The sequence below is a fragment of the Eptatretus burgeri genome, chromosome 1 (assembly GCF_056783735.1).
Source record: "Eptatretus burgeri isolate ZD-2024b chromosome 1, Ebu_testis_v1, whole genome shotgun sequence".
Classification (NCBI taxonomy): Eukaryota; Metazoa; Chordata; class Myxini; order Myxiniformes; family Myxinidae; genus Eptatretus; species Eptatretus burgeri.
Genome location: NC_140961.1, coordinates 105,174,688 through 105,201,854, shown reverse-complemented (window position 1 = coordinate 105,201,854; position 27,167 = coordinate 105,174,688). Strand labels below are relative to the sequence as shown.

Below are 27,167 nucleotides of genomic sequence, written 5' to 3'. Positions count from 1 at the left end.
ATAAAAACATTTTTTTTATGCAAATGGATGTGGGGATATTTCTCCAAAAAGTATTCTTTGTTTTGAATGATGTTTGTCCCTTTGTGTGTGTACTTGTTTGAGATTGATATAACTTTTTTTTTTCTCAGGACAAACATTGTTCATAGATGTTGGGATAGTTTCACATGATCATTTCTCGTGACCATCCCTCCCTTGTTTGCATGCTTTTTGGAGGAACATCCCCACATCCTTTGGCGTTTTTACCTCTGCCCATCGAAGCGTTTTTTGTTGCTTTTTTTTCCCCTGGAATAAAAAAAAAAAGATCTTGAAAATATGGTTGGCATTCCTGGAAAAAAATGATTATTTTGGGAAAATTTTGCTGCAAAAATAACTTGCAATTCAAGCAAATGCATCACCATGCCAAGATAAAGCCAACAGCACAACAAGAAAAAAGATTGGATTCAATTCATTAATGCAAGAAAAGGTGTTGCTAAGAATCGGTTCAGCAACTTTGGGAACAATTGGATTCATTTCATCAGGATGCAAGAGGACAGGTACTTTGCGAGTTATTAGAAAGGGTTAAAATTTTTAAAAAACCGCAACAAACCTCAAATGGATTAGGGCATAAGGCTATAAAATGGGGCTACTATATTATGCTATGAGCCAGACCCTCAAAATTTGGTCAACGGTTCTGTCCATGGGGAGTGATACTATGTAGGATTTTTGACAAGGTATATGTCCCTCGATATTGAAAATGTATGATCGCATTCTACAACTCTTGGCCTTCTCTGTGCTGGCAACCTTTATCCAACCCTACTCAAACGTGTGGAAAACTGCAGTTTTGGAACGTAACATCACATTGGTCAATTTTCAGATTGGCTTCAGTTCCCCACAAGTACCCTAAAACATGAACCTTTTATGTCTTTTATTACTTGAAGTGAATCTGTTTTCTTTGTATATAAATAGTGAGTTTTATTTCAATATCAAAACCCCAGCTGACGAAGTCGCTGGAGGCATGTTTTTGGAGTGTCCGTCCATCCGTATGTCCGTGCCAATTTTCTCTGCAGCCACTTATCCGATTGACCCGAAATTTTCACCATAGGTGTGTCTACTCATGTGGAATGTTTTAGTGATAATTATGACATCATAGATTGTACGGGGGGGGGGGAGGGGGATTGATGATGTCATCGCTCATGTGGCTTGCCAGCCTTTTTTTTACCTTAAAAATCTCCAAAATGGCTGAACAGATTGAGGTCAAACTTTACAAATATGATCACTTCCATGAGGAACAAAAAGTTCTCCACCTATAATATTGTTATGGGCCGGGAGGTCGGGTGAGAAGACCACTAGGTGGGGGAAACTATCTCTGTTCCCACCAGACTCCCCGGAATTGTAGGCCGTCGCACACGGATAATTCCGTGACGCGGCTGGTTGCTTAACCGACAGTGGATGCCAATAACTCAACCGCGTGACCTAGGGTCCTCCCCTCTATGGGTTAATCGGGTTACCTAATTAATCACGTGGTTTAATTACCGGGGAACACACCCTCGGTACGCCTTGTCCGAACCGGATCACTCTACCGGATCAGATGCAGCCGAGCGACGCTCCCCAGGACATACTGGCTAAAAGGAATGGATCGTTGGGAATAAAGTCCCAGCTAAACTAGGATTTGACCATGCTGGTCAATGAAAGAAACCACAAAGACGAGCTGGGAACATTCCTCATGATAATTTATTTACAATCAACTTACAAAAGGGGACAGAACAGACTTAACTCGAAATTAATAATAATAATAATAACAATAACTATCTTCTGCAGTCTTACTTAAGCAGACAGGCGCCAGCACACACGCACACACAGACACAGAAAACCTGATGAAGAGGGAGTTTCGAACCAGGAATTGGGCACCGTAAAGGAGGAGCTTGAGTCGAGAAGGGGCGGAGTCCATAGTGCGAGGACGGAGTAGTAGGCGGGTTGGGTCGACGTCATGTGGGCGGAGACGAGGAGGTGGAGTCCGGGCAGCAGGAGGCGGGTCCTGGTGGTGTCGACGAGGCGAGAAAGAGGCGGAGAAACTCAAAAAGCAAGAGCGAGACGGAAGGACTTCTCCGACCTTTATTGTATTTGCAGCTCGGGGAGAGGGGCCACCCCAAATCATAACGGCATCACCTGAATCGGGTGCTCCGATTGGCCCCACCCTTCACATGGCCCGCCAGCTTGGGCCGGAAACCGCCTCACTTCGTTTCCGGCAAGGCCATCTCAAACAGCGGCAATATTGCGCTCTGACCCCACGAGATGACATGAATCACCCACACCGAAATTGGCACGCGAATCGTCCTGCAAAAACCCCCGGGCGACCGGTCAAGGATCCTGCATGCCCGCTCGGGCGTTCGACCAGCGTCGATCAACGCACTCGTTCAATCGTGCCAGGGGCCATGTTGCGCACGCGGCAGCTTCGCTGGACGTAGAGACGAGAAGACGTTCACCATCCGTGGAGAATCCACTGCTGCCAGCGAGGGCCGAAGGTACATCATCATGGAAAAATCCGTGCACGTCTCACGAGCGGCGTACGTGTCTGCTTTCGAGCACATTCCATACAGTGCACGCGGTTCCGCCATTACGCCATGTGACCAGCGCTCGCATTCACATGACTCCGCTAGCGTGTGCGTGGGGCGAATATCAATATGTGTCGGATATTGAGGTTGAAAAGAAACAAGCCGCTTCTACTCGCACACTCGTATATTGCCAAACATGGGGTGGAATCGTCTTTATTGGCCTCCGTACGCGGTTCATGCAGCGTGGGCGTCATGCTGGCCGTGTTTCCCGTGCCGTGAAATACACCATTAGTGCAGCCTCTTAAGAGGTATTTATTCGCATGCCTTTTTAATGCAACTGGCGATCCACCCCAGACCATCAGAAGCCCGAGTCGATAATCCCGCACTGCCAAGCACACATGACTCGCCGCACACGCCGGGTTTAGGGCTCGCCCGGGAACGTGGATCTCTCTGCAGCAGATCCCCTACCGCGGCGCCGCACGCGCTGATCTCCACGAGGCCCCACCTTACAGCAAAGGCACACGCGGCTGATTTACCTTAGGAATAATCAGAAAAGAATAAGAGTAGGGATGAAATGAAGGAAAAAAATGATTGAAGCAACCCTAGCTATTAGATCATCGCAAAGCACTCCCTTGTTGTCCCGCTAAACAAAAGGAAAGGGCCTATCTACACGTATAATAATGGAATAACTGTCTTGGGACACTATCTGTTGTATGCATGCGGTTCTGAGAACCACAACAATATCATAGGTCATATAATTTGGCAGCCATATTGGATTTACCCTGAAACCTCTTAAAATAACCTTCTCCAGAGTGGCTGGACAGATCAAAATGAAACTTCACATACGTTCTCCAAGCCTTGGGGAAACCTGGTGTTCATGAATAATTAATAGGTCCCATGGTCTGGCAGTCATATTAGATTGAACATAAATCTTTAAAAAGTTATTTATTTTGAACCGCTTCATCGATCGATGTGAAACATCACAATTATGATCTAGTAGTTATGGGGAATATCTGTTTTAAATTTCAACCTGATTGGACCCATGTTCTGGCAGCCAAAATTATTTAATTTTTGAATCCGGGTTCAAACTTGGTTCAAGTATGTATAATAATATGGGCAGAGGCATATCTAGCGACGTTGAAGAGTTCCCTTGTAGTTGTTTTTAGAAACGACACTCTCAGAAGTACCCAATTGGCACCTGTGAGCCCCATTTTTGTCACACTTTGGTTTTTATTATCAATACATATTACTGTCACAAGTTTTCAAAAGTTGTATCAACAGGTATGTGCTGGTGTATCCAGAATTGTTCTTTATAATTATAGTTCAAATGGCAATCAAAATAAAAAGTTACAATATTCCAATATCTTGGCTGATGTTTGCATTACAAATACTTCATATTGTAGTAATTTTAAAAATTATAAGAAATAAAAGGAGGATTATGAAATTTGCTTCGATGTTTAACAAGAGCAGCACAGCCTTCGTACTATCGAGTTTGAATTACTGGTACACCAGTTCACAGCTCGAGTTAATATCCATCTCCCTCATCGAGTAAGTCGTCCTCAGAAGTTACGTCCTTTGTCAGCTCAGAGGCCTGCTTGTTCTCATGGTTTCTCAGTTTGCACATGTCTGTGCATTTGAGTCCACCAGCAACACAGGCACAGTTTGGCTTCTTGCAACTTCTGAAACAAGTGCACGTCAGTAGATTGAGGACAGCTTGTGGAGCGGGTTGTCCATCCATCCAATCTATGACCAGCTGTTGTCTTCCATTGAAATGCTCCAATTTACAACCATGTTCAGTAGGATTTGGGGTCGCTGGATCCCTCAGAAGACTTGTTTTCCATGCAGCTGCCTCGTAATTACCACGTGATCCATGCTTTTTCAGTCTTTACGAGGTGGCAATTGGTGACACTCTCTTTCCTTTCTTCGCACAGAAAGGTGATATCTCAGGTCATTAACATCCCTTACTTCAGATTTCACTGCATACATCAGATAAGTGACATCTCACATTTCACTCAACTCTGCACAGGCACATTGGACCTCTTTGTTTGATCTGATTCGTTTTGAGCACACTCAGCCTCCCTTTGACAACAAATGCATTGATGGTATCACATCCTGTGAAAGAATGGATGCCAATGAGCTCTTCACAACTGTTCTTGTGTAATTTCTATAGCAAGAAAAATGATAGTGTGCTTCGGCAGCTACTATGTCCCTGCTCTTGACAGCTAAAATTTTTGAGTCACATTTTTGAATTGCACATTCTCGAAGCTTTTTATCAGCCCTCAGCTCTACTGCTTTTACTAATGTCTCACATGTACTTGTTCTTTTGTGTCACTTCACTTTTCCACAGAATATGCATTCTTGTTTGTATTTTCATTATTTGGATGATGTCGTCCTACTGGACCGCTTGGATGGTGGAACATTCGGATTCAATTTCATCACCAGTGATTAGATAGGCTTTGGGTTTCAAGGTCAGCAGATCTCTTTTCATGGTGAATATGCTTCTTCATTGTCTGCGATATACAATACTTGGTATTTCTTTGTCTGTTGGCGATGTCCTGAATAGGAGCACGGTTTCTGATTTTTGGCAGCTTCCAACACGGTCTTCCAAGAGTCAACGTTTTGTGGACTTATTAAACTGTCGTCCTGGTCTATGTGAAGCGATTCCTTGTGCATAATGCATTGTCTCTCGGCCATTTCATTGCTGTTTGTATATCACCACTTGAAATGAAAACGATAATTACATGCAGTTACTAAGGTTACTAAAGAGATTACCACGAACAACAATTGACTAATCTGTGAGTATAACGTCACAATTAATATCTGTCAAACTTTTTGGAATTTGCTCAGACACCAACAATGTAAAACTACTGTGATTTGTTTGCTGGACATAGTTACAGTAACTATCATCGTCCTATGGATTCGTCAATAGGTTGATTATTTCATTTTCAGTCCCATGTTGTATCAAAGGCGGACGGACTGGGTACCCGGTCATCACTGCCAGCAGTTATAAAGTGGCAGTTCTAGTTATTATTATTTTTTGATCTAAGTACAAAGCTTTGTGCATTTTGACTTTCATAAACAGTGGCAAACAGGTCTTGGTTTCTAAGTGTACAGCACTGAGTTTTTAATCGTGACAAGTGTGTGCATTGAGCTCACATGCCTGAGCTCCGAGGACGAAACAAACTAGAATGGCACTCAGGAGAGTGCATACCTCCGCCAGGCTGAGCATTTTACGTTTTGCAGCCCACTAATAGGCTGGATCTGCATCCAGACCTGAACCAAAATCGAATTCTTATCATGTAACCAACTCATCCACTTAATTTTGTCACAACTCATACAACTTAAAAAAAAAACAATATCATGCTTTAGATCGTTTTTGGTCCCATCTCTCAATGGTGAAGCATCACTTCTAAAAAATAAAAAATCCTCGCATCCAGATCTTCACCAAAATCGAATCATTTCTTCCTTGTCAAACACCTGACCTGTCCACCAAGTTTCATCCGAATCTGTCCTCAATATTTTGAGATATCATGCGACATCGTTTTTGGCCCTATCTCTCAATGGTGAAAAATCACTTTAAAAATTCTAGTATCCAGATCTTCACCAAAATCTAATCAATTCGTTCTTATCACACACCCAACCTGTCCAACAAATTTTGTCCGAATCCATCCACAACTTGAGATATCCTGTTCACAGAAAACAACCTCTCGGTCTAAGCCACCTTTCATTGGCGGAGGTAACTAGATATTTGTCATCACCAAGGTTAAGCCGGGGTAGGCTTACCCTTTGCGATCACCCGTCACTTACCCTTGGCCCGCAATCCAACGATGACTTTTTTTGGACCTCCGTATGACCTTGACCAACATTTAGGGATAGAGTGTAAATAAAGAAAATGTCACCATCTACAAGCAATCTTTCCAAAAAAAAAGTCTCAATCATGAAAACTAGGAAAATTATTCAATTTATGATCACAAAAGTGTTTTTTTATTCATTGGGTCACAATCCGAAAAGCGTAGGTCAAGGTCATGAATGTCGTATCAGGTGCACAACTTAAGTGCAGATACACAATTATGATGCAAGGACATCTTGGAAGGCCAAGCGGTCTTTGAAATTCCACAATGGCAAAAGTGAGCAACAATAAAAAAAAAAAAATGCATTTTTTTTTTCAGACCGCCATTTGACCGTAACCTTTAACCTGGAGGAGTATGATGTAAATTAAGCGAAAATGTGGGTCACTCTAGATTAGAGAGGACAATTTCATTCTGATCGGACAAACGTCAGTCGAGTTGTGGTGAAACATGTTTAAATGTCTATAATTGCTTTGACCTTAAAATTAGGTCAAGGTCAAAAATTGCTTCTCCTCTACATACTTTTTAATCCCATTATTGATATTTCATTCTGAAAGTCCCAGCTGGCTCCAAGATACAGCTTGGACAATGGCAGGAAAAAAAAAACCGAAATGGAGGTTTAGTACTTCTCAGTCTAAGTAACCCGAAGGTACCATTAAAAAATGTTGTCACGAATTGTCGAAACAAATCGTATAACAGCTATAAACCTCCCCCTATAAGATGGAGGGAAACTTAATTAGGGAATCCTTCTTTTAGGATACTATGACTGGAAAACAAAAGAAATCTACTGTATGGTACTACATTCTCATTTTAGGAAAAACAATGATTTTGATCCTGTAGCACAAGACCCCTCCTCCCCCCACCACCTTTCTTTTTTTTTTCACATGGACAATTAAATTATTTTACCACCAGTTAAGGAAGCTAAATTGGCAAAACAAGTAGTAATGGGAGTTTAAAAGCTGGCTGAATAATTGGGCAATGGGACCTGAACCAAAGTAAACTTTATTCAGTGAAAAAACAGAAGAGGCACACAATATTACAAAAGTCAAACAGCATTAGTATTGCTGTAGAAAACCACTGTAACCTCCTCGGTCCTGGATAAATGTCCGGTTTCCTGAACGTCTGTAGCAGAGGGCTTTCCTGCTGACAGTATACCCTGGTAATTTCAAATGAAGTGTAATTAAAAGGACCAAGGAGGATCGACAAGAAGGCCAGACGTCAACCATCCTGAAATTGCTTTCATTTCATGAGGTATACTGAAGAGTTATTTCAAGAAAGATTCATGGTAACAATATTTGAACATATATATAAAAAGAGGATTCATTAAGCTTTTATAAACATGAAAAATACTTTCCCTCACAAAAGCATTTTATAACAGTGGAATAAATCATTCTATCCACAAAAACAAAGTACTCATTTTTATGCTTTTCAGCAAATTATTAATGTTCGATCTCTGTTCGATGCTCAGACATATCAACTTGCAGTCAATCACACGGTTTATCAACATTTGTTTCACACAAGTCTTGGATGACATAAAAAGCCAACTTACCAGGATAATAAAATAAATAAGGGGAGACAAATACAAATGAGAATAAGACCAGGCTTCAAAATGCTTTTCACAGGCAGCCAAGTACTTGACTATCTCAATCTCAGCAAAACAGTTTTGCATTCCTGGGCAAAGCCTGCTGAGAAATAATTCGCCATTGTTCACTGAAGGATAAAAGTTTGGCTTGCAGGATTGGACTGGGCTTAAAACACAGACCTTCCGGTACCTCACCATTCCACGTACCTGCGGCCATGACGTGATCTTCAATGGCTGCAATGATGAATTCCATTGGCTTTTGGAAAAAAAATTACTGCGACGTGGTACGAGTTTCACATTAACCGATGCCCTGCAATTACTGGCCAGTACATAATGATCCATGACCAACCAGAATGCTGGGATTAAACCCATTCTATCAAATAATTGGCGTGATGTTCTGCCATTGGCAAGAAATTATTGGTTTGTTACCTTTTCTTTTAACTGTGTTTAAACCACTTAAAAATAAATTAATTGCTGTATGGAAGACCATTGAGGTTAGCAGCGGTTTAACTGAAAAGGTATATGTGCTGTATAGTTTCGTAGGAGAGAGAGAGCGAGAGAGTTAGCCATCGACAGCCACGTGGCATGTTGACAAACCCTGTGAGGTGGAGTGGTTGTGGTTGCAGAGTGACCAAGGCGTGGTGACCCAAATGTAGCTGTAAGTTTATACTTCTTACAACACAGGGGTTGGAAATAGGGGTGATCTTGACAAGTTTGTCTCATTTACAAGTTTATGCACCCATTTTATATCACAACCCTCCCTACCCACCCACCCAATATTACCGATGAAACAACCAGTGTATTAATGTATAACAATGTTCCTGTATCTCAAGCTGCACTGATCATCTAAAACACATCTGGTCGGGATATCACCATAAAAAGACAGAAGGGAAGAAGAACCTACAGTTAAGGAAAATGATCTTACATCAGACATATTCAACATAACGACTGCAAGTAGCTTTCATCCAAAAAAAAAACAACAAAAAAGACATAATCAAAAACAACAACATCCAACGCAATTATGGCTTTGCCAGCAAAGCACGATACAAAAGTAAATTTCAATTTGAATGGGTGGGGGGGGGGTTGTTTAAATTAAAAAAATAAAAATAGCACAAAAGGAAGATTGCAAATCGGACACCAACATTCCAAAGATCGGTGCTTATGATCCACAACAGGCATCTTTGTTCAACCTGTGATGTTACTGCGTGGAACACGGAAAACTGTCAGGTAAGTGGGAAGATGCGTCACTGCATTGATAGCGCACCGAGCATCCTTATGAGATTTACAGAAGCGAGAGTCAATTTACGTACCAGCCAACATCAAACTATTCTGCATAAAGCTTTGGTTACTCCGTCCATACTCGAAGGGTTTTCTAAAGGAAACTTGGGAACAGTGAAGTCGTGTACTAAAAGAGGGGAAATAAAAATGTTAACAACACTCCTTGCTGCAATAATTCTGAAAATTACATCACAATAAAAAGTCAATATTTTCAACCCCCCCAAATTAAATAAATTATCACATTGACCGAATTGTCCAAAACCCGCCGTGTGTAAAATAATGTCTGAATATCACTGCATTAGATAGGTTTCAGAGCTGGCTGGATGGTAACGAATGGCTTAATTCAGAATTCAAATGACTACATATTACCTCTGTGGGAAAGGAAGGGAAGGGCACACTAAAAATAAAAAACAGGAGGAACAGAATGGAGGTGTTGGGGTTGATGGTGGGGTGAGAAAGGGGAGGGTAGGAAGGTTGCCAAACGATGGGAAGTTGGGAAGAAAAGGAATGTCCTGGGAAAGAGTGTCAGAAGCCGGTCAAAGTTTTTTCTCAATTAATGCAAGCAATGTACATAGTTGGCCCCAAAGGAAGAAAGACAGATGAAGAAAAAAAATAAGAAGACCCATGCGGTCATCTGGCCTCCAGGGGGCAGTAAGTATATTTTGTGAGTTGTCATTTTGACTTGACCAAGTAGATTGCGACGCTGAACAGCACTCCGGCTGCAAAGCCTCCCACCATCTGCCAGTTGGTGCGTGAGATGTAGTCACGCACACCCTCCTGAGAAGAAAAAAAAAAACACAAGGTTGGGGAAGAAAGATGCATTGCATCTAAAAAGTGTTCCATCAATTGTCGGAAATGAGATGAGCACGTGACGCAGGATTCTTGACAAGTATCAACTAAAAATCGATGCAAACCCATTAAATACGATCCGACAGTTACAGTTGTTGGCAACGGATTGGTTGATCTATGATGCGCCTCAACATCGCTCAATTTACACCTGGTTTGTGACAAATATAGCGTCACCCAATTTTCTGAACTACATACAACCGGTGATGTGTATGATGAAGTTGCTGCATCAGGCTACCCACTTACAATTGACAATCATGACCCCAGAGTGCTCATGTGACCACAAAAGTCGACTTAAAACCAAGTGTTTTGCCAATCACGACCAGGAGTCAAGAGTCATGCACTCAAATGTTTTTAGAAACAAAAAAAACAGGTTTTACTTATAATAAGTGTGCACGAGCACCAATTAGAGGCCAAATTTTGGAACGACTCATTTTCATGTCTACGGTTTCTCAAGAACAATACATTTAATGGTAAGATCTTGCAGCCCTCAACATGGCTTCCAGAATTGGTGATGACATTCACATGCAAGCAACGACAAAGACTTCAACACGTGCACCGCCAAATGACACCATGTGCTTACCCAGCCACCCTGATCTATGATCCACTGGACAACGCGGTCGTAGATCAGCTCCAGTACCCAGTTCATAAGTGTATGAACAATGTCCATCAAGTCATGGCTGAACGCCTGCAAACGACAATACTGTACTTTCATTTTTATTTATTTTTACAATGCATGTGTCATTGTTCAAGATAAACTCATATAGCTCATGACATATGTATGTGTATATATATATATATATATATATATATATATATATATACATATATATATATATATATATATACATATACATATACATATACATATACATATACATATACATATATATATATATATATATATATATATATATATATATATATATATATATATATATATATATATATATATACACACACACATACATACAGGGTGTTCCAAAAAATGCACTCACATTTTGGCTCTTCATAACTCATTGAATTTTTCATTTCTTTTCAGATCAAATTGACCCTAATGATGGCAGAAGTACGACTAGGTTTTGAAGAAAGAAAATTTGTCATAAAGTGCTACTGGAAGCACGAAAACATCATGGAAGTGCAAAGACAATTTAGAAGACATTTTTCACAAAGATCCACCAATGCGACGCACCATTGCTCACATCCGAGATAAGTTTGAAACAGATGGAACTGTGAATGACGTCCATAAGGAGCGTTCAGGAAGACCACGGTCATCAACCACCCCCACAAAGGATAATCAATTGCTGGAAACCATCCACCGATCCCCACGGAAATCTGTACGACAAATGGCTCGTGAGACAGGAATCCCAAAATCAAGCACCAATCGCATTTTGAAGCGAATTAATTGGAAAAGTTACATTCCAAAATTAATCCATGCTCTAAATGAAGACGATCCTGACCGGAGAGCTGAATTTTGTGAGTGGTACCTGGGCAAATGCGAAGAAGATGCAGCATTTCCATCCAAAATTGTTTGGAGCGATGAGGCAAGCTTCAGGTTAAATGGCTCAATTAACCGACACAATTGCACCTACTGGGCTCGTGAAAATCTGCATGTTACTATGGAAGACCATTTAAACTTACCAGCAGTTACGGTGTGGTGTGGGATATCAGCATTGGGCATCCTTGGGCCATTCTTTTTTGACCAAACTGTCACTGGGGATGTTTACTTAAATTTGCTGCAGGAATCCGTCGGTCCACGTGGGGAAGAGATATTTGGTGACGAAGAGATTTACTTTCAGCAAGATGGAGCACCTCCCCACTACCACCGTGATGTAAGGGCCTATCTCGAAGCAATTTTTCCGAACAGATGGATTGGGTGAATAGGTCGTGTTGAATTCCCTGCGCGTTCCCCAGACCTCACTCCAATGGATTTATTTTTATGGGGATACCTCAAAGTTAAGGTTTACGGCTCAAAACCAGCAACAGTCGATGAGCTGAAAGAGGAAATTGAAAGACAATGTCTTGCAGTTCCAAATGAAATGATTCGTAACATTGTTGAATCCATTGGTCCGCATTATTGGCTGTGTTTGGAACGTGATGGTCGTCAGTTTGAACATTTGTAAACATACATTTAACCATCAATCTTGTTTCTAAGTCAATAAACAACACATTTATTATCATTTAAAGAGTGAGTACATTTTTTTGGGACACCCTGTATATATATATATATATATATATATATATATATATATATATATATATATATATATATATATATATATATATATATATATATATATATATATATATATATATATATATGTCCTTAAGAAAGCCATCTATTTATTACAAGTCTGAAAAAACATATCAGGAGGGATTCCCCCCTCAAAAAAAAAAAAAAACGTGGCAAGGACTGTAGGTAGGATAGCTACCATACTCCACGACGTGTGCAAAAAATGGGCATACTTTTAATCGTCCCCTTCCCCACCATTAAATGGCCCATATAAACCCGTTTTCCCTCCCTTCCCCATTTTCATTGTTATTGAAATTGAGCAGCACATTTTCATTGAGCAGCACAAGACTGCGGGTTTGCATCATTGCAGGGAGTATGGTTATGCCACCGATACAGTGCCCCCTGCAGGTTGTTCAGGTTGTTGGCGATAACTTCTTTGCTGAAGACACCAGAGGATATTTAAGGTTCACCGACGACAAGTGCTGGCACATGGGACCACCGGGTAAATGATCATCCGATGGACGGCTTAACATTGGTCCCTCACCCTGCACGCGAATCACCAGGGTGATGTATGTGTAAATTTGCTTGATGCTTTAAATTTAAAGATGACTTGCAGGCATTTACAGTGTGTTTATTTCACACACGACATTGCATATCAATGAGGCATGCTGTTTTTAATGAACACCGTTATTAGTGATGTTCCATCACACAAACATACACTAATACCTCGCTTAGGGCAGATTCGTTATCGAGCTCGTAGTCCTGGATAAGTTATTAATTTTTTTATCCAAGAAAGCGCCCAAAAACGAAGAAAATCCATAGCATGCAGCACTCGCCAAGTAAACGTGCCTGCTGCCATTGTTTGTACGAATATGCTGCCCGCCCACATCTGTTTACTCCGATGCACGTTCAAGCAGCTGGACGAGGCAACGGATCATCAAGATAAACAGTTGATTCGGGACTTCTGGACATCCTACATCATGAAGGCCATTGGAAACATCAGCATGTCCTGCGAGGGAGTCACCATCACTTGTATGAACATTGTTTGGCGGAAGGTATGGCCGGAGGCAGTGAACAAATTTGTTGGGTTTGAGGAGGCGGAGCCAGCCTAATGATCTTATAAAATTATATATATATATATATATATATATATGATAAGTTTACATCTGTATTTTATTATTAGCGCCATTACCAATACCCCAATGAAACCCTCATATACCGTTCATGCGTAAAAAAAAAAATAACGTTGGCGGGAACGCATTCTCCATATGAACAATGGTTTCATGACCCCTTTAAGTGCATTTTAGATTAGCATTCTCCTCTCCAGGAATGCAGCCTGAGTGCTACATGAGGTATTACTGCATTTTGATTGATCCGCTATGCTGCGAGATTATTTCGTCCAAACCTTCGCTGTGTCCGGTTGTACGGCATTTTAATGCATCCATGAAGTAAAGTGTGTCCAATATCTGCAATTCGCATGTTGTACATTTGATTATTTATCAATTGTGAATTGAAAGGGGTTCGAGTGCTGTGCGTGCGTCTGCATGGCTCGTCATTTGCTCCGGAACACGAGAGGCATTGTGGGGCGTGGGCAATGGATAACGGTGGAGACTTTTAAAACGTTTTGTTTGTCACATCTAACCTGTCCAGCCTGGGTTTGAATCTCGGCCCAGGTATAAACTGCCATCCTGGTGTTTCACAGGCAGAGCGATAAATCGATGCGTGTGCCACCCCTCGGATGGAAGTTAAACTGGGCGACCAATCTACGAGCATGAGTTGGTGGATGTTAAATATGCCACGGTGTGTTGTGTGAAGAGTAAGCAAGCTATCACCAGCACCCTGAACAAATTCCAAATTCCTGCTACAACATACAGGAAACACTTTGTCTGGCACCACCACATCTTTCCCCACCCCTCAACAAATGATGCAACTCAAACAAAGGGTACAGTGAGAGCTTTGTCCACTATACATCACACGAGTATCATTGATTATCCCAATGGCTCATTTGGCCGCTGTTCCACGACGACAATGCGAGCAGCGCCCATGGGTAGACCGGCAGCGATGCGATGGTCCCCTGGTTTGGGCAGCCGTGATCATGCATTGTTTGATTGGGAAAACGTTCTGGAGCCACGTCATTGATGCCATGTCACAATGTAAAAATACCAAAGGTGCCTGTTGCCTCGTGCCGTAGAATTGCGGCACCACCCTCTGGCAACAAATCCGCAGCATTGCCCAGCCTTGCTCCCGAGTTGGCGAAACGTAAGCAAAGATGATAGAACATGAAGAAACAAAAGGCAAAATGAATTGGCACAAGAGCACTTACCCTCATAATGAGCTTGTAAGTAAAGTAGAAAAGCGTGACCACACGGCCCCAATTTATGTTTCCGTCCGAGATTATTTCACAGGCGACCTTCTTAAACAACTCGCGGGGAGAATCCAGTGGTAGTTGCTTTATTACCCTGGAGAGAGAGAGAGAGAATGTTAAAGATTAAACGATCATAAAGATACCTTGACAACGGGTGTCTATAAAGCTTCAGAGGCAGTGCGAATTGTTCATCTACAAGTGTAAGGCCACATCGACCAATCTTAATTAGTGACCTGGAGCTCAAGGCTAAAGCACTTTCAAAAGTACTAGTACATTGGTAAACTAGAACGGCAATTGTTCGAGCGCATACCCCTGCCAGGCTGAACAGTTTACACTTTGTATCCCACCGGTAGGCCGGATCTGCATCCGAACCTGAACCAAAATCGAATCAGCTTGTTTCTTGTTACCTAACCAACTCATCCACCAAGTTTTGTCATAATCCATTCATAACTGAAATATCATGCTATATGTCGTTTTTTGGGCTCTAATCTCTCAATAGTGAAGAATCACTTTCAAAAAAAATTTCTCATATCCGGATCTGGATTCGGATGTTCACCAAAATCTCATCAATTCATCCTTGTGACACGCATAACATGTCTACCAACCAAGTTTTGTCCGAATCCATCCATAACCTTTTGAGATAACCTGCTCACAGACAAGATAGACAGGGGTGAAAACATAACCTCCGTCAACCTTCAGTGGTGGAGGTAATAAGGATGTGCAAGGAGAAACATTCCAGTAGAGGGAGTTAAACAACGGGATGAAGGAGTACAGAAAATTATGATGGGGGGGGGGGGTGTCCCACGAGGTTTCACCACCGGACGATAAAATATACGAATGAGTAATTAAATAGTTCATCTGAGGGACGACGCACACATTGATGAATCGCCCTGCCCGTGAAACACACCGGGATGACGGTTTATAGCTCGACCGAGATTCAAACCCAAGGTAGACAATTTTGAGGCGAGAGTGTGTACCGCTCGGGCATCCTGCCAGCCCCTATTGTCGAATCGTCCTTTTGTCATTGTCGATGAAATCGCATCGGTGTCGCGGTCTTCGTACGTCTTGATAGTCGAACCAATTGAGGGTTTCTTCGTTTTGTTTGCAAGGAAACGCTACATTTACCGAGATAAACAAGTGCGGAGACGAGAGAAGCACATGACACACAAAATCGCACAAACTGTCGGTAAAACTGTGAATTCCGATTCGTTGTGGCCCGTCTTGTCTTTATAAGCAGGTTCCAGCAATATACTTGTGTTCGGGGAAGTAAGTACAGAAGTCGTGGGTGCTTCTTCTTTTCGATAGTATGATTCAAGGAACAAAGCCTGTTTAAATGTAAACTTTAAATATCAATTTTTTTTCCTGTTTGGAGTGCGAGTGTTCCACTAAAAGTAAACTGGAACAGCAGGTTCCAGTGGAATAGGTATCTTCAGAAGAAACTGTACAGGGAGTGCGGTTGCATGGGAAGACAGTACTGTAAGAGTTATAAGCGGCTTCTTCTTCCTCTTATATTGTGTAATATGGTTCAAGGAACAAAGAGTGTTTAAGTCATTCATTGTTCTTTTATTTTTTTTTTGTATACCTGGTTGAGGCTCGTATGAGAGGTAACACACAATGCACAGCAAGGGGGTATGAGACAGGAGGGGTGGGAGGAGGAAGGACAAAGCAGTGGGGAACAGACACATGATGAGATCTGTGGAAGAGAGAGGGATGGGGTGGGGAACACGGGGGATACAAGATGGACACTACAGGGACTTTTGGGAAGGAAAGCAGTGAATTTGAAGGAGGTGGGTTTGGGGTGGATTATCGGGGGTAGAAAAGATCAAGGATTTGGATGGGGGACGATGAGAGGTGGTGGTGAACAGCTGTTTTGAAGGCCTGGAGGGAAGAATGTGAAAGAATAGAGTGAGGAGGTTTATTCCAAAGGTGGGGGAAAAAAAGAGGAATGAAAGAATGAAGGTGAGCAGTGATTCGTGATTGTGGTAGTTTTACCAGAAGAGGGTTGTTGGCAAACCTTGAGCGCCCTGCGGAAATATGATGGGGACAAATCGCACACAGCAGGGGGGGGGGGGTTTGCAAGACCGGAGAGGAGACGTAAGAAAACAGAAAGACCACCGACCTGCCTGCGGTGAGAGAGTGAGAGGCCCAAGGACTCAGCCTCACCACGGGGAGATTCCAATGATCCGAAATGCCTTGGTTTCACAACGTGAAGCCGAGAAAGGTGGGAGGCAGGAGCACCAGCCCAGAGGGGAGAGCAGTACTCCATCAGGCTGGGGACGGAAGCTTTGTTTGTGGTCAGGAGCTCAGGTGGGCCGAGGAAGGACTTTGCTTGACGGAGGATTCCCAGTCGGCGCCTGACTTTGGAGGCGAGGTTGAAAATGTGACTTTCCCAGGAAAGATCATGGCAGATAGTGAGATCCAGAAGCTTGAAGTCTTGTTCGCCCAAGTCTTTCATTAACCGGCTGAAAAAGGCCTGATGACTGGAGTTGGTTTGGGTTGGAATTTGTTTACAGTTCTTCTTCTTCCATGTGCAGCACATGGCTGTGGGTAGCATTATTTGCTGGGGAGGGGGGGGGGAGGCATAGCAGTGCCACCGTTGTAGTGCTGTAGGTTCGAGTTGGAATTTGTTAATGATGTCAGCGATAGTTCCCCTACTCTTCGCGAGGGATCTTTAACGTCCATCAACTGATGACAGCAGATGCACACGCCCAACCGGCAAACTATCCTTCTGACGGAGGGCAAACTTTGTGATAACACCCGAGCTGTGAAGCACCAATCAGAAAATTTATAATTGAATCAGGAATCTAAACCAGGCTCGCAAGTTCTAAAGTAATTGCACTGCCTCTGCACCATCCTGTCTCATACTCAGAACACAATGACATGAACGATAAAAGGAACGTCTTGTATGCTGAAGGTAATGAACATAAGTGTTGAACGCATCAATGCACGTAACAATGCAAGGATTTTCTTGCAAAACATATTGTTCTCAGACAAGAGACTGATCAGAGAACGATACATATCTGCTTCAAGAAATGTCAGGTTTTCGCCCATCCTAATCATCCTCCCATTGATTGCTCAATCCGATTTGATGCTTTTGGTGACATCAACACTGACATGTTAGGAATATGCAAATGAGGAATCCTGTTTCCCTGGTGTGGTATGCGGTTTAACACAGAATGCAACTTCCCTGGGCAAGCGTGCATTCAAGGAATAACGGAAACATGTCTGAGACGACAGCTTGAAATGCTTTTCCCTTAAGCCTCTGTTGTCCTTGTATTGGTAGTTTTAAGGAGAGATCTCTCTTTCTCACCATCACATGCTGAGATTTAACCACAATACCAACCATGAGGTGCGAATAGATACCAAAATGGAAATTTTGTTCGACACACATTCTCACCTCCGAACTATGCTTGAACCCTGGTGAGTATCTCTCGTTTAAATGTGATCACGAACTGCCACTGTAATGCCGTGTACACTTGAATGGAACACTAAAGCAAACTATCTCCAGGAAGGAAAGAGGAGCCGGCTGTCCCCTCTCCTTTTACTGATTGACATGTAGTTATCCCTCAGAATCCATAAAAGAGAGTCAGTCAATCAGTCAAGGGTGCATTCTCATGAAATATTGAACCTCCCGTTTGGGTGTTGATCGCGTTACCTCCTTAAACCCAATTACAGCTTTACAAACTATCATTTCCTGGAGTCATAAATTTGGTTTCTTTCGCATGAACTATGTTTTGGGGAACTCATGCCACGGTGATTCATACATCAGTGCGTCAGTAATATATAACATCTTAAAGTTCTCCGAAACCAATGGTGGGATTTTCATAACTTACTAGAAACTCTCCTGGTGTTGCTGTTATTGTTGTTACCCCGAGCACGCAAAGCAAAGAGCAGAATTGAGCAATCGGTTCACTTCTGTCTGTCTGTCTCCAAACGTCAGGTTATGATCGAGGAACAACTCAAATCCAAATGAATGTTATCTTTTGAACATGAATCGGAAAACAAGCCAGTAGTTTATCAGTACTTTGGCAAAAATATGATGGCAATTTACGTCATCATGACCAATCAAATTTGCCACTCACAGACCACCATGTCCTTGTTTCATGTGTTCTATGAACGCTCTAGTTGTTGTTAGTTATCCTCGCACGTTTCAGGCTCTACCATGGATTCTTGGTCTGTGGATACGGTTGTGTTCAGCTTTGTTGAACATTGGTCGATGATGGGTGATGGGGTTCCAGAGCCCCAGCCTAGGAGTTGGACTTGGTCGATATAGTTTGGGGCATACTGACGGAGCCTACACTGTCATCTACAACATAAATGCTCCAGTTGTTGGCAGTATGAGTGCGACAAGTGTAGGTATGATGAAGGAAACTGTAAATACATTTTTTTTTAACATGCAAGGTGGTGAATAAAGTGGAACAGAAACTGTTTGTAGCATTGTGGCCTTGTAGATATAAAAGAAGTCATCTTTAGTAACTCGATACCGGGCGTAGTGGCGTGCGCCTGTAATCCGGCTACTCGGAGGCTTGGGTTGGAGGATCACCTGAGGACGGGAGCCCTGTGCTGGGCCGCGCCATGAGTGGGTGTAGGGCAGCCCGGAATCATGGTGAAACCCAATCCTTATCCCTGTGTCGTAAGAGGTGACCAGGGTTGTGTCAGGAAGGGCATCCGGCATAAAACCTGTGCCAAATCATTATGCGGATCATAATGGATGATCCGCTGTGGCAACCCCGAACGGGAGCAGCCGAAAGACGAACAACAACAACATCTTTAGTAACTCGAGCATGACTGAACTTACTGCTGAAGCTCGGCATTCCGATTCAACTCATCCCCAATGATCTTGATTTGCTGAGCGATTTCGGAGATACTCTTGTCTGTCAACTCTCCAGGCTGACCACCCAGATCTTCCAAGGTAGGCCGTTTATCCACACCTTCCGATTCGGCTTGATCCAGGATGAAACTGCCGAGTAGAAGACGTCAGATTTAGCCACATGATCATCCATCGAATGGATACACCCTTTTACAAACAATAAGTTCAGTAACTCTGACATACCTTTTCACCATTACACTTTATTATAGCCACTGCCAAATCCATCTTCATCAATAATCAATGTCTGCATTACAGTTGAATAAAACTGAACGAGTTTCCTGCAGACTCACGTTGATTCGTCCAAAATCCCCATTTGCCATCTCTCAAACGGTCTACGAACGATATAATCAAACTTCTTCCCAAACTACATCAAAACTCGAAGAAACTTGCCCAGTCTCAGCATAACCATCCTCCAAATCCTGATGGCGTTTAATCGAATCTGTTTCTGGCGTATGTTCCCCCTCCATCTCCTCCCTTCCCTCAAATGGCCGCTCTGCTGATACCGCACTTGAAAAGGCTGAATGCCTAAACTCGGTGTTTTCATCGAAATCTTGTGTCCGAAACCCATTGTTTTCTGTACCCACCTTACCTAGTCGCACCCGGCTGTCCCTGGACTCTGTGTCCTTTTCTTCTGACAAGGTGGAGATATTGCTTTCAAACCTCGACTCAGATTCTGCAACCGGCCCAGACGGCATCAGCCCACGTGTCCTAAAAACCTGCTCCTCTGCTCTTGCTCACCCTCTCTCTGTTCTATTCACCCTCTCATTTGCTCAAGGTCATCTGCCATCTGCTTGGAAATTAGAAAACATTACCGACCTGCCTAAAAAAGGTGAAAAAACAGATCCCTGAAACTACAGACCAATCAGCCTTCTCCCAATCAACAGCAAGGTTATGGAATCCATCATCCCTTCAGACATTAAATCCTTCCTCTTCTCCAATGGCTTGATTTCCGATCATCAATTTGGTTTCAGACCAGGTCACTCTACCCTGGATATGCTGTTCCTGCTCTCCCAACAATGGATGGAGGTCCTCAATGCCGGACATTAAATCAGAGCCGTATCCCTGGACATATTGCGTGCTTTTGACACGGTCTGGCACCCTGCCCTACTCACCAAACTCTCTTCCAATGCCATCTCCACTCATGGCTCGCTAACTTCCTCTTCTGTCGCAGCCAACACATGGCCCTTAATAGAGTTCTTTCATCCCCTCTTCCTGTCCAGGCTGGAGTTCCTAAAGGCAGCGTTCTGGGCCCTGTTCTTTTTCTGGTTTTCATCAATGATCTTTCCGACTCTCTGGAGAATCCTCTATATATCTTTGCTGATGACTCCACCCTCTGCCGTACCATCTGTCACCCCTCAGACGGCAAGCAGCAGCTTCTTCGCTCACTGCAGATCTGAGTAAAATCACAAACTGGTCCAACACGTGGAACATGTCTTTCAATCCTAACAAATCCCACACTCTCACGATGTCTCTCCGAAAGGACCGTTTGGAACCCCCCCTCCCCCCCATCGACTTTCTCAACAATATTCTGGAAGAAGTCCTTTCTTTCAAGCTTCTGGGTCTCACTATTTGCCATGATATTTCCTGGTAAAGCCACATTTCCAACCTGGCCTCCAAAGCCAGGTGCCGACTGGGAATCCTCCATCGTGCAAAGTCCTTCCTCGGCCCACATGAGCTCCTGACCACATACAAAGCTTTCGTCTGCAGCCTGGTGGAGTACTGCTCTCCTCTCTGGGCTGGTGCTCCTGCCTTTCACCTTTATCAGCTTCATGTAGTGGAAACCAAGGTATTTTGGATCATTGATATTTCCCACGATGAGGCTGAGTCTATGGGCCTCTCACTCTCTCACCACAGGTTGGTCAGTGGTCTTTCTGTCTTATACCGTCTTCTCTTTGGTCTCATCCCCCCACCCCCCGCTCTGTCTACGATAAGTCACCACCATATTTCCGCAAAGCGCTCAAGGTCCGCCAACAACCCCCTTCTGGTAAAACTACCAAAATCACGAATCACTGCTCACCTTCACTCTTTCATTCCTCTTTTTCCCCGCCTTTGGAATAAACTCCCTCACTCTGTTCAATTCCATTCTTCCCTCCAGGCCTTCAACACAGCTGTTCACCACCACTTCCTATCGTCCCCCATCCAAATTGATCTTTTGTACCCCAATTTATCCACCCCAAACCCACCTCCTTCAAATTCCCTGCTTTCCTTCCTGAAAGTCCCTGTAGTGTCCATCTTGTATACTCTGGTTTCCCCACCCCATCCCTCTCCCTTCCACAGATCTCCTAATGTCTCTGTTCCCCACTGTTTTGTCCTTCCCACTCCCTCCCCTCTTGTCTCATGCCCCCCCCTTGCTGTGCATTGTGTGCTTGCTCTCATAAGAGCCTTGACAAGGTATACAAAAAAATATATAAAAATAGCAGCATTCCTCCTCCTGGGCTTCAAGTTGGTGTCACCCTCTATTCCTACCCATGATCTCTTCTACCCCATTAACCCTTCCTAACCCAGCCCCCTTACTTGCAGGTTACTGTGTATCCTCACCTCCTCTCTACTTTTCTTCTTCATCCTTTCCTTTGTTTATTGTGACCAACTGTGTTCCCCATTGCCCCAGCTGTCAGTTGCAATTTTGCCCCTCTGTCACCTCGCTTGACCATGAGCCTCAATTTTGTTAACAAACAAAAACATGCAAATACAGTCCAGCTCATAATTACACCCACGGCAGACTTTAAGAATCCTCACCTACATGGTTATCGCTTTTCACATGGCCTGTTCGAAAACGTCAACATAACAGAAAAACAACCTTGTTTTGAAGGTATTCTGCCTCATTTGTTCCATCACCTGTTTCTGATTCATTACCTTCCGAGTTGATTTTACTATTATTACATGTTGTGTCATCAGTGTGGAATTTGTACCTCCTTCGAACCGTCTAGCAATAAGTATGCTCGTCCTTGGAGGAGGATTTTGTTGTCAAACGTATTTAAAATGCTATCCCCAGTATACGTACGCGCACACACTTCTGTACCTGAAGGACGGAGCCAAAGTTCAAGGAACGAGTCAGCTCAAAGATAAAAATGCTCTCCCACAATCTTCAATCGGACAACTCGATACATCGCCGAATGAATAAAACAAATAAAAATGAAAACACGACACGAGCACGTTGGACCAAATGGCCACTCTCTCTCTCTCTCTCTCTCTAATCATCCTGATATTTCATAATATAACGAATTCCCTTGCAAGGAACTTCAACGCAAGCGGAGGCCGTAAAGGTGCAACTGATTGTCCATGCTTTATCCTTTTTAAACACTGAGCATCAAGCAAGGAAGCAGCATGGACCATTTTTAGCTCACCTGGACTTCAGCGTGGTGAGCTTATCGTCTGCGATCGAGCAGCGTCCGTAGGCGAGTCGGTCAGTGAGAGGAGAAACACTTCCGTCATTATCGCTTGAACCAAACACATGATTTGTATGAAACTTGACCACAACCTTCATCACCCGTGATGTACCAAAGGTTGTTCAAGGCATAAAAAACATTGGGGGTCTAGGGGGGTTCGAAACCCCCAAAATAGGTATTTGCTCTCTTCTTTGAAACTACACACACCATTTGTATGAAATGACCACAACCTTCATCACCCGTGATGTACCAAAGGTTGTTCAAGGCATAAAAAAACATTGGGGGTCTAGGGGGGTTGGTACCCCCCAAAATAGGTATTTGCTCTCTTCTTCGAAACTACACACACCATTTGTATGAAATGACCACAACCTTCATCACCCGTGATGTACCAAAGCTTGTTCAAGGCATTAAAATAAAACATTGGGGTCCTGGGGGGGGGTTTGTGCCCCCCAAAATAGGTGTTTGCTCTCTTCTTCGAAACTACACACACCATTTGTATGAAATGACCACAACCTTCATCACCCGTGATGTACCAAAGCTTGTTCAAGGCATTAAAATAAAACATTGGGGTCCTGGGGGGGGGGTTTGTGCCCCCCAAAATAGGTGTTTGCTCTCTTCTTCGAAACTACACACACCATTTGTATGAAACCTGGCCACAACCTTCATCACCCGTGATGTACCAAAGCTTGTTCATGGCATAAAAAAAAATCAGGGTCTTCGGGGGTCTGCGGTGGGTTTGAGTGACTGTTGCCCCTGATCCAGGTGAGCTTCAGCACGCGCGGTCCTCCTAATTTTTGGCACGACTCGGTCGGGGGCTCGAATGGCCGACCTCCCAGATTCAAGGTGGACCCTCTAATTATGACACCACCGAGTCTGGTTATATATCGACCCCTGCACCTGTACAGACCCGACACAGGTAAAGGAAGATAAGGTAAGACAGCAAGTGGCCGTTTTGGCCCGATGGAAAGAATGGTCTTGGTTTGGGGTAACCCCTTCCGAGGATGCTCAAGATCGGCTTCACGCAAAGGGAAAGGCACAGACCCCTTTTAACCCCCAAGTCTTAAATCAACAGGTGACGATAACAGGTAAAACGATCGACTTACCGGCGCAGGAGAGGTCCGGCCTGCTGGCTGATCCGATCAGCCACGGAACCTGTCCGAAGGGAACAACAAGTTGGATCAAGCGGACATCTGGAGGTCTTGACACGCACCACCTTAACTCGCACAATGGTCACCGCACACGGCTCGTAACCACGAACACCCGGACCGGTCTCACCACGGCCACCGCCAAGTCGACCGGCCTGACCGATCGCGTCGTCCTTACCCCGTCTGAGTCGCTGCTTACTCGACACGGGGTCGTCTCCGTCCTCTTCATGTTGTCTCCCCGCTCCAGGATTCTCGGAAGCTCCTCCTTCCGCCATAGAACACCGGACTCGAACCTCTTGAACTTTCCCGAATATCGCTGAAACTTAAATATCGAGCGGCCTCGTCGATCTTCGATCGACGCCAATCTTTCTCCGGGCAAGCCCAGGCAAAACTACCGTGCGAACCGGCGAGTGACGTAACGCCCAGGGCGCAATACGTCACCGTGGAAGAAAACGAAATGACGTCATCCACGTGTGCGCCGGGGTGCTCATTGACGATTGAAGGAAGAAGTTAATCCCGCCGCCATCTTACCATGGCGAAAATGGTTTTGAAGAGATTTTTACACGTCGGACGACCGAAAAGTGTCGGGTTCTTTTACGATCGTCACAATCCCGTGCTGTGATAATATAAACTACCCTACAGGTAGAAATAACCTTCCATTATGAACTTGAAAATATTCATGTCGGCTGCGCACATGTTGTTGTTGTTGTTGTTGTTTTTTTTAGAAAAATTTGTAGGCCTTTCATCGTGATCACAAGTGAACAGACAAACATTCTCGGCTCTGCTGAACATTAAAACAATAAAAAACTCATCAAAAACCGGCGTTGATAAAATATGAGTACGCAGTTTAATCCGCTGTGCTCTGACGACGTCGAATATTGCGGAGTGGTAAGATGGCCGCCAGCTTGACTCTGACTGCTCAGCAGCAGCACCGCGAGTGTCGCGCTCGCCAAAGGGCGGGGCCTTTGCACACGTGACTTGAGGTAACGGGAAATCAATGTGCGCTTTCGGATCATGCACTGACAGGTCTATAACTACAGGTTCACCGAGGTATGATGGGCATAACCCATCCTGATTGGCTCGATATATCCCGTTTGAATTGAAGACACGTGTGAAAAGCGCCTCACACTTCATTTGGTCAAAGTATTTAATGCCGTCAAATTCAACTGACTCGGAATGTAATGGAATATAAACCTCGATTTAATCGTGAAGGGAAACGTTGGATCTTGAGAGGTGAGCACGATCGATGACAGGAGTGTTCAACAGGTATTATTTCCATCTTCGAACCTGGCGATATTAAAACGGGAAATTCACAGTTACACACCTGTTTCCATTGTTACTAGTTTTTCTAAATTCTTGTAATGACTTCCTGAGAACCGTCTTTCCATGTTTATCTCTGAATTCAACCTTCTTTATGACCAACATTTCGGCTTTAGATCCAAACATGATACTGGCAGTGGAGGATTTGACTGAAGCCTATTTAGGGCCTGAGGCTGATTTTATTTTTGGAGGAAAGGGGGAGAGAGAGGGGGAGCGAGGAGGAGGGGCAAGCAAGGGGGAGTTGGGAAGGACAGGAGAGAGAGAGGGAGAGGGGAAAATGACGTTTCACCACACGTTGCTACACACTCCAGGAGGGAGGGAGAGAGAGAGGTGTGGGAAGAGAGTGCTGCACTTTAGGAGGAGTGGACAGAGAGGGGGTGGGGAAAAGAGAAAGATGAGGGGTGAGGATGCATGGTTAGCCAAGAGAATATGTTATGCTGAATGACCACACACACACACACACACACACACACACACACACACACACACACACACACACACACACACACACACACACACACACACACACACTTGCACTTTATTAGGAGGGGAGAGCAAGGAGGGTTAGAGAGAGGAGAGAAAGAGTGGGGGGGGGGGGGCGGGAATAAAGAAGAGAAATGTGAAGGTTGGACACAGGGTCAACAAAGAGAACGATATGTCGTATGTTATGCTTGCAATGATCGATCACACACATACAGGATCCACCTCCTAACTTATGGTGAGCACCACCGTGAATTATGTCTCACAGGGTAAATTCGCATAATCCGCAAAGAACAACTGTCCATCTGCCACCCAGACGATTGTTCCTGCTAATGCAAACCATTCAACCAGAAGGCACATGATGTGATCGACAGGTAACTCGAAACATTTGGAGTGTGACAAACACTCCCCCAATCTCCATTGGATATAGTCCGACACCAAAGCGTCATCTCAAACCCGGAGGCCTCGAGCCGGCGACTCTGTCAAAGAGACAAAGATTACATGGTCAACATCAGTGAAGTGCGTGTCACACTCCACATGTTTCGATTTACCCACCGATCACATCTTGTCCTTCTGGTTGAATGGTTTGCATCACCTGGAACAATCGTCGGTGGCAGACGGACGGTTGTTCTTTGCAGATTATGCAGTTTTACAGTGTGAGACGTAATCCGTGGCGATGCTCACTATAACGGTCAAGAGGTGCATCTGATGTTTACACGATGAATGTGGTCATCATTGGTTGGATATTTATTTGGTATGCTGTCCTGATTGGGGCAAATAAGCCCAAAATCCAGATAGGCGGCTCCGTTTGATGTTTAACTGATGTTGACCAAATAATCTTTGTCTGTTTTACAGAGTGGCCGGGCTGAGGCCTCCGGGTTGGAGGTGGCGCTTTGGTGTAGGACTATGTCCAATGGAGATCGGGGGAGTGCTCGTCACGCTCTGCATGTTTTCGATATATATATATATATATATATATATATATATATATATATATATATATATATATATATATATATATATATACATACATACATACATACATACATACATACATACATACATATGTGTGTATGTATTCATTTCCCGTATGAACGCTTATGAGTGGACTATTGTGGCAGAGGCACCGTGGCCTGTTCCAGGTTCCGTTGTGGTAATATTTACATTTGCATATGAATGCACACACACACACACTCACACACTACATCAGAACGAAACAACAACCACAAATGTTTACTTTTAAACAGAGTTCTTTAAAAGAGGAATTCAAGTAGAACAGTGGT

General features: G+C 43.7%; 2 protein-coding genes, 1 long non-coding RNA gene and 1 pseudogene across 4 annotated transcripts in view; 3 read left to right on the top strand and 1 right to left on the bottom strand.

Moving 5' to 3' along the window:
- The window catches only part of LOC147035116 (uncharacterized), a 106,455-nt gene extending 94,190 nt beyond the window's left edge, over positions 1 to 12,265 (top strand). For both annotated transcript variants that reach the window (XM_085893758.1, XM_085893752.1), the window contains one exon: positions 11,128 to 12,265. In XM_085893758.1, the coding sequence (XP_085749884.1) occupies positions 11,128 to 11,171 (44 nt within the window). In that variant the 3' untranslated portion in view covers positions 11,172 to 12,265. The remainder of the gene's footprint in view (positions 1 to 11,127) is intronic.
- Positions 7,364 to 24,523, bottom strand: BAX (BCL2 associated X, apoptosis regulator). Its single transcript, XM_085893765.1, has 6 exons — positions 24,263 to 24,523; positions 24,043 to 24,091; positions 19,482 to 19,643; positions 14,642 to 14,777; positions 10,669 to 10,773; positions 7,364 to 10,016 (listed from the first exon to the last, which is right to left on the bottom strand). The coding sequence occupies exons 1-6, from the start codon at positions 24,357 to 24,359 to the stop codon at positions 9,912 to 9,914; spliced, it is 654 nt and encodes a 217-aa protein (XP_085749891.1). The 5' UTR covers positions 24,360 to 24,523; the 3' UTR covers positions 7,364 to 9,911.
- LOC147035115 (signal recognition particle RNA) lies at positions 19,166 to 19,306 on the top strand (annotated as a pseudogene).
- A 373-nt stretch (positions 24,524 to 24,896) lies between the features above and the next one.
- LOC147035113 (uncharacterized) lies at positions 24,897 to 26,862 on the top strand. Its single transcript, XR_015061326.1, has 2 exons — positions 24,897 to 25,350; positions 26,740 to 26,862. It is a non-coding gene; the product is annotated as an uncharacterized LOC147035113 (long non-coding RNA).
- The last annotated feature ends 305 nt before the right edge of the window (positions 26,863 to 27,167 follow it).